Source organism: Cibotium barometz, chromosome 2 (genome assembly GCF_041138505.1).
Source record: "Cibotium barometz isolate CiBa-2024 chromosome 2, ASM4113850v1, whole genome shotgun sequence".
Classification (NCBI taxonomy): Eukaryota; Viridiplantae; Streptophyta; class Polypodiopsida; order Cyatheales; family Cibotiaceae; genus Cibotium; species Cibotium barometz.
Window position 1 is genome coordinate 12020272 of NC_141047.1, and position 16422 is coordinate 12036693.

General features: G+C 39.6%; 1 protein-coding gene and 1 pseudogene across 1 annotated transcript; both read right to left on the reverse strand.

Annotated features, from left to right (window-relative positions):
• Nucleotides 1-6267: 6267 nt before the first annotated feature.
• On the reverse strand, nt 6268-6899 carry LOC147640645 (putative eukaryotic translation initiation factor 5-2). Its single transcript, XM_086810810.1, has one exon. The coding sequence runs from the start codon at nt 6823-6825 to the stop codon at nt 6268-6270; it is 558 nt and encodes a 185-aa protein (XP_086666936.1). The 5' UTR covers nt 6826-6899.
• A 1349-nt stretch (nt 6900-8248) lies between these two features.
• On the reverse strand, nt 8249-10668 carry LOC147640646 (uncharacterized; annotated as a pseudogene).
• Nucleotides 10669-16422: the final 5754 nt, after the last annotated feature.

The following is a 16422-nucleotide window of genomic DNA, read 5'->3' on the forward strand; positions in this document are numbered from 1 at the left end:
CACATCAAAGATAATCACTCCCAAAATCAAGTTACGAATACAACAAAAATAAATGTGATTCAATGTAGCCTATGATAAAAGTAGGTGGGATTTAAAAATGTATTACAATCTAGGTGACAAACATACATTGATCATGAAAAACACCCTGGCACTAAGGACATGCATTATGTACACCATGCTAAAGTCTAGGGTTGATGAACCTATGTTTGATAGTATAAAGAATGCATTTCCTCTTGAAGACTTTTTGGAGACACTTTTACATATCTTGGAAGCTTGTTGTTAAGTTCCATATTTATTTCCAAACTTTACAAAATATAAAAACAATTGTTCAAAAGTGAAATATGACTTGTAGACAAAAAAAACAGGGTATGCTACCATTCTAGAAAAATGGTGAAAACAAAATCCATTATTGTGTTGGTGTCCTCTAAGTACCCTTGCCACATTCTTGAAGATATTCATGGGATCTAAGAGATCATTAGGAAAAATATGGACTCTCCATTTTGCCCCTTAAGGAGTGAATAAAAAAAGATTGGCCTGACCAATGAGAGAGCTGGGATTCTAGATCCATGTAACATGGATCTTTTTGTCATATCTTTGCCCAAATCTCTTTAGACAATAAAATAATAGAGCCCATATCTTTAAAAAATAGAGAAATGTCAGATTTCATGTTAGATTCCATATCTTTCATGTCAGATGTACCTTGTGGTCAGCACATGGAAGTTTGAAAACCAAATTTTATTTTTTTTCCATTTTTTATGTTTAGCTTTCTACTTTCCCTCCTGAAAATAAAATTTTATTTTTTCCCATTTTTTATGTTTGGCTTTTTACTTTCCCTCCTTTTTCATTCCTTTTCATTTTCCCTCTTTTTTTGGTGGAATTCAATTTCGCCATATCTTCTGCAACTCTAGTTCTTTCTTCACGAAAATTTACAGTCATGTTGTTCTACACCATAGCTCTCTCCTCCTAAAATTTCATCTCATTTGGACAAAACGTCAGTGAATTATGCCCATTTTCTCACATGAACTTTCTCGTCTCTACACCACAAATAGCTATCTTGATGTGAAGCAGCTTCAAATTCTTGTGATTGAGTAATTATCATATGTTTAGGGTTTGTCTATGTTTTGTCTGGATGTGAGTAATAATCATAGATTTAAGATTTGTTTATGTTTTGTCTTGATGTGTTGCTATTTAGTTTCTCAGGAGCAAGGTTGTGAGTAAAAGGTTGTTTAAATCAAAGCAGTAAGTTGCTGTTTATTTCTTGTTGTCTTTATTTGTTGCTTTCAATCTTCTTTGCACAGTATTGATTTGAAGTGGCATAAAATACCACATTAACGATCATAGGTTTAGATTTGTTTATGTTTTCTGTTTATATGTTGATGTTTATTTTCAGGAGCAACAAGGTTGTGATCGGTAAGTTGCTATTTATTTCTTATTTTTTTATCTTTATTTATTTATTACAATCTTTTCTGCATAGTAATGATTTCAAGTGGCATAAAATACAATAGTAATGATCATAGGTTTAGGGTTTGTCTATGTTTTCTCTTAATGTGAGTAATGATTATAGGTTTAGGGTTTGTTAATGTTTTATCTTGATGTGTTTATGTTTATTTTCATAGGAGCAACAAGGTTGTGTAAATCAAAGTAGTAAGTTGCTATTTATTTCTTGTTGTTTTAATCTTTATTTGTTGATTACAATCTAACATATATATTTATTAATCATGCAATCTAGATTTATTAATTTAGATGTCTTCAAGGAGGAGGAATATCAGTAATATTCACATAGTGGAGGTGTTTAATAACAAGAGAGATGATGAAGGCAACTGGATCCCTGATCAGTACAGTAAGTTAGATTGGATTTTAATGCGACCAAGTACTCATGGCAATTTCAAGGTCAAGCTCAAAGATGTCACAGACCCCAACAAGCAATGGAAAGGTAGAATCATAGAGTTCAGGAGATGCACAAATGGTATGAGTACAATAACAGAGGCTTTCATTCAACATGTTTATGTTGATGTTCATGCTGCCATGAAATCATCCACAGGCTCTAGAGATATGCATCTAAGTTGGTTTGTACCATTTGGTTTGTTTGCACATTTGTTTGGATCCTATGAAGTAGTTAAGAAAACTAAGATTACTTATCAATGCAAGTGCCCATCTAAGGATTGGATGACTCAGTTACTGGGTCATGGCATCTCAAGGGAACTCACCCATGATGTTATCATTGAGTGCAAAATTACTATGTGTCAAATGTTACCTTTAGGTAAGATTGCAGAATTACTGTGTCTGTTGATTGTTGATGGTTTTTATTCATAAGTACTTCATTGCAAGACACTAGTTGCTGATTTTTTATTATTGAATGTTGATTGTTGATTTTATGTTTTTATGTTGGTTGTTTGTTTTTTATGATGTGGTTGTAAGATCAGGGTGTGCAGTTTTGTCCAGTTTACATTAGACTGGGACAATGCTTGGAGAGCAAATTTGGAGGGAAAGGTACTTCAAATGCAATCAAGAAACTAATAGAGAAAATACACATGCACTCAAATTAAACCAATATGACTCCAATTAATATAAATTAGTCTAATTAATCAAACTTATTTTTAAAAAAAAGATAAAATGATTAAAAAATAATCTTTCCATACTTAGAGTGATCCAATTTTTTTTCCATAGATGCACCATTACAAGGAAACCAATCCCTATAGGTTTTAGATGATTTTCATCAAAAATGTAATTTTACTAATTAGATTATTAATATTTACAGGCCTTCTGATAGCCTAGAAGAATTTTCAAAAAGAGATCAATAAAAATCCAACCATTGGATTTGTAATTTTGACTAACCACCACATTCTACTAATTTCTCACTACCTACCATTCTTTTGATCTACAAGATTGAGCATTTTAATTGGTAGTTATTGTGGGTACAAAGAGTGGTATATATTATAACACTTTAAAGACCTTGAAATCTTTAAAGAAAATAGACAAATAGCTTAAAATTTTCTCAAAAAATCAAGTTAAGATCTATATTCTGTGAGATCTAAGAGCCAAAGTGGGAATCTCATATGAGTTTATATGTAAAAGATATTAGCATTTTCTGGAATCAGTCCAAATTTAGGACAAGTTATACACATTGACTTTATACCTAAGAAAATGAGAACTTTTAGCTATCTAATGCTTAATCAGATTATGCAACTATATTCCCGACTTTCATGTTATGTTCCAACAAAATAACTTGAAAGGAAATTCTTTCATTAGGTAGGAAAGATTAGTCACTAAAGGTAAACAAATGCCTATTTATTTACTATTTATGGGGGTGCCTGAGTGGACAAAACTAGGCACCCTGATCATGCAACCACCCTTCATTGCAAGACAAACTTTGTGCATTTGCTTCAAGTATAGGAGGTGGTGACTTCTACAAGGGGAGTGGCTCAGCTTGGACCAAGACATGCGAGATGGCACGCATTCAGCACTCATGTGAATATTCTTTGGGAGGGTCATGACCCTTTTAGCGTTAATGTAGAAAGTCATTGGCCCCTTAAATTTTTGAGATAGGAAATCCAACTCATGTCCAATGATCCCCCTTGTAATTTTTATTTTAAGTTGGATGGTAGGAAGGTTGGGAGTCGAAGTTAACATTGCAAAACATGCAAGCAGTGTGTTGCTCCACACATCCTTGAAATTGTAGAGTCCATGTAATTCTTATTCTTTCAAGTGAATACTAAAAATTGTTTCTCTAAAAGTGTTGTAAATTCAATTTTATTTCATTTTCATAAATTATAGTGGTTTTTTTAAGTCTATTGTGTTTCAAACCATCAATATGTAAGAAAATAAAGATAAGTATAAGTAAGTACAATTGTAAATATAAGTGTAAATAATAATATATATATATATATTTAAGTGTAAATAATAATATATTTAACTATCCTAGAAATATAAATATGATTTATGATTTCTTATATTTTAATAAAGTGTCATTAATTTTAATTCTATGGATATAAGTATAAAAATAAATATAACTTTAAGTATATATTTAAGTGTAAATAATAATATAAGTAACTTTATAAATAATAAAATATAATAATAATAATATGTAACAAGAAATACAAGTATGATTTATTATTTATTATATTTTATTGAAGTATCCTTTATTTACTAAAGTATAAACATAAGGTATTAAAATAAATATAAGTTTATAGATATTTTAAGTACAATAATAAACATAAGTATAAATTGCATCCATATTCCAGTCTTACGAAACCCAAAGTCCTGACCCACCACTAGCTTCATTGAGTGCCATCACCTCCTCATGAGTTTTAGTGAAATAAATATTACTCCATTAAAATTTTAATAAAATATATATTGATTTATTAAAGTTTTAATGAAATAAAATATAAACTTATATTTATAAGTATAAATAGGGGTTATTTTCATTCACTTCTATTGCATTCTCTATCTCTCACTTTCTATCCACCTTGCTTGTTGCTCCCTGTACACCTTCACCATGGCTTCTCATCATGATGCGTTCGCACAGTGGATGAGTGAAACCCGTTATACGGTCAGATGTGGGACCAGATTTACCGTAGGTTTTGTCAAAGTGTTGAGCTAGAGAATATATTTAGGACTCTAGAGCCCGATAGCTCAGTGCTTGCATTTTTTTGCACTGGATGTGATGATATCACATTTTTTATCCCTAACTCCACTGCTCGGTGCATACCCCTAGAGTTCCTCTTCTCCATGAAGAGTGGTGACAACCATAGAAAGGTTGTGCAAAGAGCACTTGCACATGTTCCCCCCCCCTTCCGATCTACCTCTCTGCCCCTCACTTTTGTGGAGGCAAACCCGATCGATCTCATCGAGCGAGAGTGGGATATTGCCTTTGCTATTTATATATTATGCTTTGATTTTGAAGAGGAGAATGATGAGGAGCCAGTGGTGCCTCTTCTCACCTATGAAGAGAAGGAGCCAGAGGAGATAGTCCTAGACAAGCAAGAAGAGGAGGCACGTAGCTTGTCTTTGGACTTGTCGACTATCCACCAAGAGGAGGCAACCCATCCTACTGAGAATGCAAAACTTGCATCATTGAGTGCCATCACTATAGATGGTGTTGAGTAGTTGCTCGTCTAGGATGTCCTTGAGGTCTTGGATTTGAGGGAGGAAGAGCTCTACTGCCACCTTGTCCGGGATGTTGATGAAGACTTCATTGACTTTTAAACTATGGATGTCCCTCCACAAGTAACTGAGATTGGCCGATACGATGGCACGAGCATGGATGATGTCTCTGCAATCATCCACATCCAAAGAAGTGCTGCAGAAACTTCTCTTGAGTATGATATCTCAGATGTAGAATTTGAGAGGCTGTAGAAGGAGCTCTTTGGACCTCGACCACGCATTGACCTCTCGGACCCTATACATGGTGATAGAGCGATCCCTGGGGCGCAGACCTAGATGCATCAGACAGGAAACAGAATGATGAGGCTGAGAAGGCACGTTTAAAAAATAATAATAATCTTCTTGAAAATTTTGATGCGGGGCCTCAGGGGCCTAGGACCCCACACATGTAATTTGGCATGCATCAAGGCCCTCAAGGCAAGCCAGCCGAAGGTTGGCTAGGATGGCCTTGAATCTGCAGAGGATGGCCCTGAATCTATAGATTCAGGGCCATCCTTGCCAACCTTCAGTTGGCTTGCTTGGAGCCCGGGGCCTCCACCTTCCAAAAAAGTTTGTATCACGTGCGTTCAAAGGCATATTTTAAAACCCCTCTGTAGCCTGATTTCCCCTATTTTATGCATACCTCCTATTACTTTTGCAATATATTATTATAACCCTCCTGTACTTTTAAAATTTCTAGCTCATAGAATTTTTCCCCCCTCTAGTAAATTTAAATTTAAAGATATCACGCCCCTTACAATTATTGAAAAAGGTGATCACAAGAATAATCGATAAGCCTTTGTCAACTTGCATATACTACTACATCTAGAAGGATGCCGTCATGTATTCTCACCTTGACCTTATCTTTGAAATTGTGCGTTCCAAGAGAAAACAAGGGAGATCCTTAAGAACATGTCCTTTCTAAATGCCTTGAAAGAAGGCCAGCATGCAGACTTAGTGAGATTATCAAGGTCTTCCTAGAAAGTAAGAATGCAAGTTTATTGAAACAAAGAATTGAATACTGATGTCGAGAGTGGAGAGTTCACGGGAGAGTAGGAGACGAGAGTCAACAATGTGTGGGTGTGAAGAATGGATAATGGGCACACCACAACCCACGAGTTTTATTCATGTGTTAGAGTTAGGGTGGAACCGGTTCATCTCCTCATCCACTGCCTCGCCTTCCTTCAGGCGTTCTTTTTCAGCTCTCCTCATCCCTTTCTTGTCATTTTTTTTCTTCTGCTTTGGAGGATTCTTCAGGATAAAGGTAGTCAGCTTGTCTCTCATGTCAACATCAGATACAAATCCACAAGCAGCACACTTCAACGTTATAAACTGACTTTTTGTGATGACTATCTCTGTCTCTGGGTTCCCACATCCATAACACTGGTCATATTTCTTAATGAAATTTTCCAAAAGCCCTGCAAGTTTTGCTGTATCATGTGCTCCATTCACAATAGCAATGCCAGCTTTCTCATCAAATTTTGACTGTGCACCAAGTTCACATCCAAAGTACTTAGTAGTGTAGGCTAGAGCCCTAGCCAAGGCCTTTGCAACATCGATCATGTTCACAAGATTGGTCTTGATTCCATTTCCTCTGCCTTCAATCTTAGTGATCAGCTTAGGCATTTTATACCTGTAGAAGGCATCATCACGGTTGCTGGCCCCGATGTTCTGAAGAGCCATTTCAAAAGGAGCACTGGCACTTATACAAACTCAAAAAGGCCCTTCGTCTGGTAAGAAGAGATGAATTTCTTGCCGTCCAGACCGGATGTGGAGCAAAGATGAGCTCTCTCCTGATGAAGCCATATCAGCAAATAGAACCAAGAAATAAAGTGTATGACTCCCTGCAAGCACTTAGAAGTGCTCAGCAAAGTATCTCCAAAGCGCGGAAACACTCCCAGATAAATAACACTTGCCTGCTCAATGTCTGTCAAGCATCCAAAGATGCTCCCACTGGCACAAAAGCTGTATGTACGAGCTCAAAAGCTCAACCAATGAGTAAGAAACAATGTCGAACTCTTTTCCAATCCCCGATTGTCAATACCTCAAAGCATGTACCCAAGACATAACCCGAATAGCATAGGCATAAGCATACATGAGTAAAATAGCTTCAGCCCACTGTATGTCAGCAGTGATTCACTGCTCAAAACTGAGTATTCTCAGTCCTAAATCAGGGCCAAAATGATGGCAAACCATTAACATAGCATCTCCATACATGTAGACATCATACGGGCATCAATATGCATCAAGTGATCAATCCCGGTAAGCATAGACTTCAAGAGATAAGTGCTGCCCTATTTTTGGCCTGTTTGTAGACTGTTTACACAGTCCCAAACCTGAAGCAAAAAGCTTCAATGTTCAATGCCAAGTCCCGAGGTTGTTGGCAAGTGTTTAACCAAGCCAAATGGAGCCAAGTCACAGCCTGTAAGGCTGGCGCAATCTGCGCTGCTACTCCTTGATGGCCTACAGCCCACGTGGCACAAGGGAGGGTGAAGGGGGGCTCAATAGGGAGCCAATGAAGCCACAAGTCAAGCCTTAGTGCCCCTTAAGAGGCCCACCTAGAGATATGAAGCAATGAAGCTTCAATGGTGGCTGCCCCAACTTTTCTCAGACCTGCAGACTGAAAAACTGAAGTAAAACCCTGTGGGGGATGAAGCAATACCTCTATGTGAATGCCGTGAGGGTGCCCAAAGGGGCCGGGAAGGTGCTCGGGAAGCCGGGGAGTGACGAGAGCTCGAAGGAGTCGGATATGGCTGCAAGGAAGGAGACCCAATGCGAGTAGGGAGTCGATGGGAAGCTAAGCAATTTGACTACAGATTTATCAGCATCATCATACTCCACAGTCCACAGTGCATTCGACTTTGAATCATCCTGCTCTGTGACACCGTGCTAGTGTGGAATTTCGTAGCAGACATACAATCAAGATGACACATTTTACGTATGGTTGACATCCAAATTGTGAAGCAGACAACACCAACAACTCTCATGCCTGTCAAAATAAAATTGGGCAACAGCTGCAACACAAAAAAAACATATGCATGCACATAAGAACTGGTCTAACAAGGAATCAATAAAAGACATGCACATGCTTTTTAGTAACCTATTCTTGGATTAAACACCTACTCATCATACACGCATATCATTGAACTTCATATAATGTCGTTGACTAGAGCTGCTCAAATGTATATTATACTCAAGCTACCCACATTATAGAAGGGATATACATGACATTTAACAAAAATCTACAATATGTATAAGTGTTTGTGATTCTTTCTTTAGCCGTTATTGTAGGTCCCATTGCCTGCTGCCAAAATGGATTGCCTTAGGAATGAATTGGATCTGCAAAACAATCTGATAGCAATCAAAAGAGAAATTTTGTATACGTGAGCTAAAGATGTTCCTCTATTCTTTTGAATTAAAGCAATAACTAAGACTTACTTTCTCTCACAAAAACTGTCCTTGAATATACGCTTAGACATGTCAAGTCAGAGTCGCTAAGTCTTTCAGCCCGCACCCAAAAAACTTCAGCCCCACCAAAATTCAGCCCATGTCAAATTAGCTTCTTGCCTCCCTATGTGTTTGATGACCTGTTGCCTACAATCAAAATGAAAATGAGAAAAATGATGCAAAAATCTGATATAACATGACTTAAAAATACAATTAAATGCTTCAACACTTACGTGAATCACATGAAAAACTAACCTGAAGTATTTACAAAATCATTAAAAAGCTTGTAGTCATTTTGATGTAGTTCATATTTATCAGTTGCTGTATTGTATGTTAAATGTGCCAATGCAATAACTGACTCTATATCGACCATGTTCAAGTCCGTCAAGTCATAAGTAAATCTTCGACACCCTTTCACCTTTTGATACCAACCAAGCTGAATTTCTACCCCTTGAGGCCGGTCCGTCAAGTCAAAACCTCGCTTATAATCCACATACCTGCCACCTACCTTCTTTCTCATCTTTTGAACTCTTCCAAGGTACCAAGTGCTATGAAGTGTGTCCATCTTCTTCAGATTTGTAGCTTTTCCAATTCTCTTTGACCTTTTTTGTCCCTCTCCATGTGTCACATCATGGAAATAAATTGCGCAATCAGACCCTATTCCAAAAAAATTGCCATTACTAGATGACGCTTCTTTTTCCTTGTGGCTGAAATACACTCCTTGCTTCACCCAAGTCAACCTATCCTTTGACAATGTAGAGTTTCCATTGAGTTGGCTTACCAAAGTAGATTTGAAGATGAACTTGCCATCAACCTCTACCACCGGTGAGATACTCTTCTTCTCAGCTTCATTGCTTGCCTCATCAAGAAGCCCATCGATCTCATGTCGAATCTCACTCAAAGATATGACCTCGTCATCTTCATTGCTCTCGTCGCCAATGGGGCTATCATCACCACATGGCTCCGCAAAGTCATCATGCTCATCTGCCTCGCCCATTTCAGTATCTAGCTTTGACCACATTGATTCTGTATCTAACCAAGGCTCTTTCCACCATTTAAGACCCTCACTTGTGCAAGGTTTGAGGCCCAATGTCTCACATAAAGTTTGTGCCTGCTTCAATCCCTCTTTTAATGCATCTATCATCTTTGTATCACAGGAAACACTTTCGTAGTTCCCAAGATCTGCTTCCAAAACACCTTCATGCTTGTTCAAGTCCTTCCAAATGTGTTCTTGTTTCTTATGGGCCCTTGAAAAAGTCACCCCATTTGAGCTATACTCATGCATGGCAACCTAATTCAAACTACCAACACAATGCAAAAGATCTCCAAAATCAAACGCTCTTTCCTGCCCAACCATACCGCCAATCTTGCTGAAATAGATCTCCGCTGCATCAGATCCTGTGAGATGTAGAGGACATTTGAAATTTGGATAGAACTCCCGAAACATCTTTATAAGTAGAACAACAAAATGGCAAGAAAGTTGAATGTCTATGTATGCCTCTTTGCTAATGAAGTTTTCCCTTAGGTTGTATGTAGGATAGTGATGTAGCCATAATCTCCACAGCTTGAAGAAGAAGACCACTTTAGCTGCAAGCACCACACGCTGTCCCAAGTCTAAATATGGTGATAAGAATATGTCTATGTAGTCAGCAACAACCTGCAAATATGCCTCGGTCCCTTGCATGCTCCTCTCTTTCTTTCGCATTTCCCTCATACATTTTTGCACTTGTCTAGAGACAATCCTTTGGGCTGCCCCCCAGTTTTGACGATCATTTCGTTGTATGTCCCCATCTCGCAACCTGTGCTGATCAACAGAGAAAGTGTTGTAGACCATAGCAACGTGATTGAGTGTAATCCACACACGCCCAATTGCAAGCTGTCGGGTAGGACTGTCAAGAGGACTCACAAGCTTCTTTCCACAATGGACAAAATCTTGATCATGTAAACCATACACATCTCCTCTCACAAATCTTCCTTTCAACTTCCATCCAGGCCAATCAATGAAAAATTGCCTATCTCTCTTTCCTAGGTAGTCTTCAACCATGAGCTTTCGACGTCTACTGTCACCATCTGATGCATGCCCAATTATTGGACCTATCACGTCTTTGAACTTTGCATTCCACATCCGCTCCACAAGCATCCATTGGGTTCTGATGAAATCACTATCAAAGCGGTTGCATGTGCAATGCACAACTAGAGCCAATCTTGGAAGACTCTCATGAAGAGGGTTGACAATGAGGAGCCTTGCATAGTGTCCCACCACGTGGTTTTGGAAGGCATCTACTATTGTCTCATATCCTTGTGCTCCATCTCCAACGATGATGGCATCATTTGAAGAGCATTGATGATCCTCTCCTTCTCTTCCACAAAACCCAATCAAAGCATCATCTTTTGCATTCCATCTACATAAAGAGAAAGATTTTTATTTTTGCCCGCTTCATGCACAAAGAACTTTATATTTACAATCAAAGAAAGGAAGAGATATTGAAAAAAGCTTACCTAATGCGTCGCTTGATAGTTGTCTCATCTTCAACAATGATAATTGGCACTCGTGATGTTATTCCATGTTTTCTCTTTGCTTCAACATATATCTTCCCGATTGCATCAAAGATATATTCATGCTCCCCTGACTGAAAGTAAGTTGATTTTCTTCGGTGTCTCATAGTGGTTGACATGGATGGCCCTCCAAGGTTTGCACTCAAAAACTCATGTAAGCGTGGCCCACCCCATAGCTTCACGACTTCAAAAATGGTCTTTGTTGATTCTGTGAATCTTTGACCCTTTTCGGATCTTAATGCATTCTTTGCAATGTCTTGAAGAAAGTCCCATAAAGCTGATTTGCCTCCAAATTTACCTTGCCTGCAAGCCTCAATGATGTTATTGCAAAATCGCCTCACATCCTTTCTATTAATGCTTTCATAGTTGGCCTCTTTCAAGGATCTGATTCTCACGGAAAGCACCACAATCTTTGCCTTCAACCACCATAAATTTCTACCTGCTTCTCGTAATTTCTTCTTGGTCCCAACTGAGACACTTTTCAGCTCTTCAATTCCAAGGTAATCTAGCCGCATTCCTTTGCCCGTTTGCCTTTCTCCTCTCTTCTCAATGGAAATACTCTCCCGATACACTCTCATGCAAAAATCACCACATGATGGAATTGTCTTGCAATGCTTGCATGTAAAACTTTGAAAAGGCATTCCAATGCTTGAGATACGAAGGCAATGTATATGCCTAAAGCATCCATCTACCATGTACTCCATATCTCCATCATGCAAAGATGCTTTTGTATATGGCTCACAAAACCACTCTCGTCCCATCTTTAGATCTTGTAGGAGAGGTTTTATATCAACCTCACGACCACCAACATGAATTGTATGCTGCCATAATCCCCAACACAAGATAGTAAGATTGGATGAAGGCAAGCATGATGTACCTGTGGGGATAGAAGGCGCTTTTGAACGCTCTTTTGTTGATGTGAGAAAAGCACCCAAGGTTTGTTGGCGTGGATCTTTGTCAAAATGCTTTTTAGGTCGCCCACAAGATCCAGTCAAGAGTGAAGAAGACTGATGTGGTGTGGTCTTGCTCCATGCAATGGTGTGAGACTTTCCATTAATATGTTCCATTAGAATTGTTGGCAAATCTGAACCACGAGGACATAAGTGCAGCCACTTCCCATCATACTTACACACCACTCTGACAGTGCTTCTATCTTTGTAATCATGCAAGGTGGCTTCAACCAACTGAAAATCAGCCCCTACATGAAGAAACAAGATCTTGAGAGAAGAAAAGAAAAGAAAAATCAGCTGAAAATTAACACTAAAAAGAACAAGCAAAAATCCTTTAAAAAAAACCAATACAAGGGGCTGAAATTAGTGTCTTGCATGAGCTTAACAAAGGTGTTACATAAAGAAGATAATAGTTTGGTTGCAAAGAATTAAGAAATAAGTTGATGCTTACCTTCATGAGTGTTATTGAAATTATTCATCTCCTCGATAGCCGCCAAAATTGCCACCGCATCATCACAATCATCTTCTTTGTCCTTTGTACTACTTCCTTGAGTGTCTATTGCATCGATCTTTAGCCCTCGATTGGAAAGGTACCGTTTTGTATGGGATTGTCCTTGAAGAATGTGAAATCTTTTGAAGTTTGATAAGCATGAGTATGCGGTCTACTTGCCTCCAGTCATTCCCGATCCATAAAATCTTTTACATTCATCACACCAAATTCGAATCAAAGGCTTGTCATTGACATCTTCAGTTGTAAGCTGAAAATTGTCATCTCTAGGTGGATTTCTGTTCCTCAAATTCTTACGAGTCTTGTCACATTGGACCTCCCAAAGGTCAAGAGTTTCTTTTGGTAGTAAAGAACTCTTGAGCATGTTGACCTTGCTACCATGAACATTCTCACCCTCTTCCCTTGCATTCATGTCACTAGTTTCTAAGGCAACATTTAAGCTTCTACAAATGCGTTTTGCGGGCCCGCCACCATAAGCCATGCTTAAACACCTCTTTATGCCAACACTTTTGTTGCTCTCCACTTGCCAACGCTCTTCTTGTGTGGCATTCAATGTGCACACTCCATCATCATCTTCATCTTCAATAACAAACTCAAAAGATTCACTTACAATGCCATCTTGCACAATCTCTTTGCGTATGGCACTATAGGTATAATCTCCCATCACTCTAACATAACCCAACAACTTCTTTTCACTATCCCCATGGTCAAACACCTTAATGCGAGCCTTGGATGCCATGAATGATCGATCCTACATTCAAAAGAACCATAAAAGAGAAAATATCAAACATTATGAGGGATGCCAATAAATAGTTTAATGGGCATAAAATATCTACAAGGTCTCTATTTATTGAAAAAATATGAAAGAAAAATTAAAAGAAATTTCTTCTCTCTTGCAATAGGACCACACTCATTTTCTTTGATTTCAACCATAAAGCTTGAGAGAGCTTGCAAAAAATAAGGCAAATCTACTCTACTTGAGAGCTACATAAAATTCTATTGGAAAAAAATGCATGAGGATTACTACTAGATTGAATTCTTAGTAGATTTGGTGCAATGAGGAAGTTCTCATGGTCCAAATATCCCTGAATATGCATGCAAAGCTTGCCAATAAGAGGTGTGACCTTGACTTTCTTGCCAACAAATGCACTTTCGGCCTCAATCTCCGGTCCCATGTCACCCACACTAATGCCCAATGCTGTAGCCATTTCCAATGATATGAAGTTGTCTGTGGCACAATCATCAAACATAAATAATGCGGGCTGATCTTTGAGCTGTCCCCATGCCTTGCATACCATCCTATCCAAAGCATCATGGGCTGTCCCCCCTTGTACATGGGGCACCATATGCACATTAACCTTGGTTTCCTTTGCATCCTCTTTGCCTGCTTTCTTTGGGCATTGCCGGACCATGTGATCTTTACTACCACAAGAAAAGCACTTACCGTCACGTATATATTGCACCCTTTGTTCCGGAGTAAGTCCATAGTTAGGCCTTTTGTTGGGACGCTTCTTCTTTGAGGTACTTTCAGCTTTTGTAGCTCCCTTAACTTCATTGGAGTCCCTTTTAGGTGGCTGTCCAGCCTTATGCAGATTTGGGACAGCCTTGTCCTTCCCCTTTTGAGCATGTCCATCTCTATAGTTTTGCTTCAGCTTTTGCTCCAATTGCTCGGTGGCCAAAGCAGCTGAAATGAGCTGTTGTAGAGTGTGGTTTGGGTACAACTCCAAGCCCGATTGGTAAACCGGTTGGAGTCCCGATTCAAACTTTCTCTTGCGTTCCTCATCATTTACCTGCATAATAGGGGAAACTTCCAAGAGTGTTTTCCAAAACTTGGATACATAAGCATGAACTGACTCACCTTCATTCTGCTTAACCCAATCCCACTTCTTGCGGATGTTCTTCTTGGCATTAGGGGGTAAGAATTGGGCATAGAATCTAGTTTTGAATTCAGCCCGAGTGTCCACGGGAGTGCCTGAGAGCTTTTCTGCAAGCCACCAATGAGCGGCCATGCCCTTCAAGAACATGCTGGCATGCCTCACCTTGGACTTTTCTGAAAAATCCTCATCACTGAAAGCAATGTCAAACTGGGAAACAAATGACATAGCCTTGGAAGCATCAAACTCACCATGATATGTCTCGAACTTGACGGATTTGTCCCCGTTTTTGAATTCCTTTTGCTTATGAACATGATGCTCATAATCCCCATGCTTCCTCTTGATTCCACGTTCATGTGGATCAGCCCTGGCATCCATAGATGCTCCTGCATACATAGGTGGCATAGGTGGACGTGAACCATGTGCTGTACCTGCATGCATGTGTGTAGCCCCACCACTATCTCTTGCAGCATAAGCATAATCCGGAGAGGGTGTGGAGATTGGAGCATGAAGAAATGGCTCTTCACGGGAGAGTTCAACAGGTAAAGTAGTAGTACGGGGATGTCGGTGCTCTCTAAGCCCATGAGAAACCTGCAAAGATGAAGAATGAGGCTTGTAACGATCATCTCTAGAAGTAATGTTACCTTCATAGGCATGGCTATGCCTCCCATGTAAGTTAGAATCACGTCGGGATGTAATGGAAGGCTCCTCTTTGTGGACAGCAGATTTCAGCTTTGGAGAGGCTATCCCAGGCATGTCCACCCCAGTGGAGATCTCTTTATAACAAGCTCCCCATCCTAGCCCTGCAATACATCACCCTTGTCCACTAAGAATGAAAGAGCTAGCTCACGAGGTTTCAGCCCTGATCCACGAGCCAAAGCTTCAAAGTCTTGAAAGACGGTTGCCTCCTTTTTCTTTGCATCTAACACTTGTTGAATGTGTGGGTCCTCACGTAGGCTGGCCAATTCCATCTCCCTGGCATGGAGAAGCTCTCGCATACGCTGAATTTCAGCATTCATGGCACTTGGCTCTTGCTCTTGCTCCTGCATTTTCTCCTTGCCACGGGACGGCTGTGCCAGTCCTAGCGATGGAGCACCACTACGGAGTATGCTCATCCAGAGCCCAAAGCTCACACAAGAAGATAAGAGGACCATTTGATAGCTCAATGGTGACAGCCATGAACATAAAGATGTTGCCACTCAGGTCATGAACCTAAAAACTCTAGTGAATAAAGTTATGACTGAAGATCAGAATGTTCCTAAATTCCTAGAGGCGTGGCGACTTCAACTGGATGAGACTACACTCTCGGGTGTCAATCTTCCTGAAAACATGCAGGCTATGTTGCTGCTTGCTGCCCTCCCGTCTTCATGGCAGCCCTTTATAACCACCCGAACCGCAGCTCATCTCTCCATACCTATTCTAATCCCTTCCATTATACACAAACATACAGCTTCCATGTAAGAGCTTCCATGGAGGATGTGTTCCATCATTGCAGCAGCTTCAATTTGGCTAGGGTGGTGCTTTAGCCTTTCTGTTAAAGGGTCTGTGTACTCAGGCTTCCCATTCATCACCTCACAAAACATAGCAGAAGTAACAACTGCTAGAAGACCTAGAACGTGAGCATCAAAGCAAACCATGGAAGCTAAGCCAGCCCCTACTGCGGTCCCATTCACAATAGCAAGCCCTTCTTTAGGCTGCAATTCAAAGGGCTTCTCCAGACCAACACTCTTTAAAGCTTCAATGGCGCTCACTACCTTGCCATCAGCATTGATTGCCTTAGAATTAGGCCTTCCTGTGACAAGCCCTGCAAGGTAAGAGAGGGGGACAAGGTCTCCTGATGCAGTGATGGTCCCTCTCAGGGGCAGCAAGGGGGTAATGTTGGCATTCAAAAGCTTCTCAATGGCAGCAAGGATGTCCCATCTGATACCAGAATAGCCTTGCATCA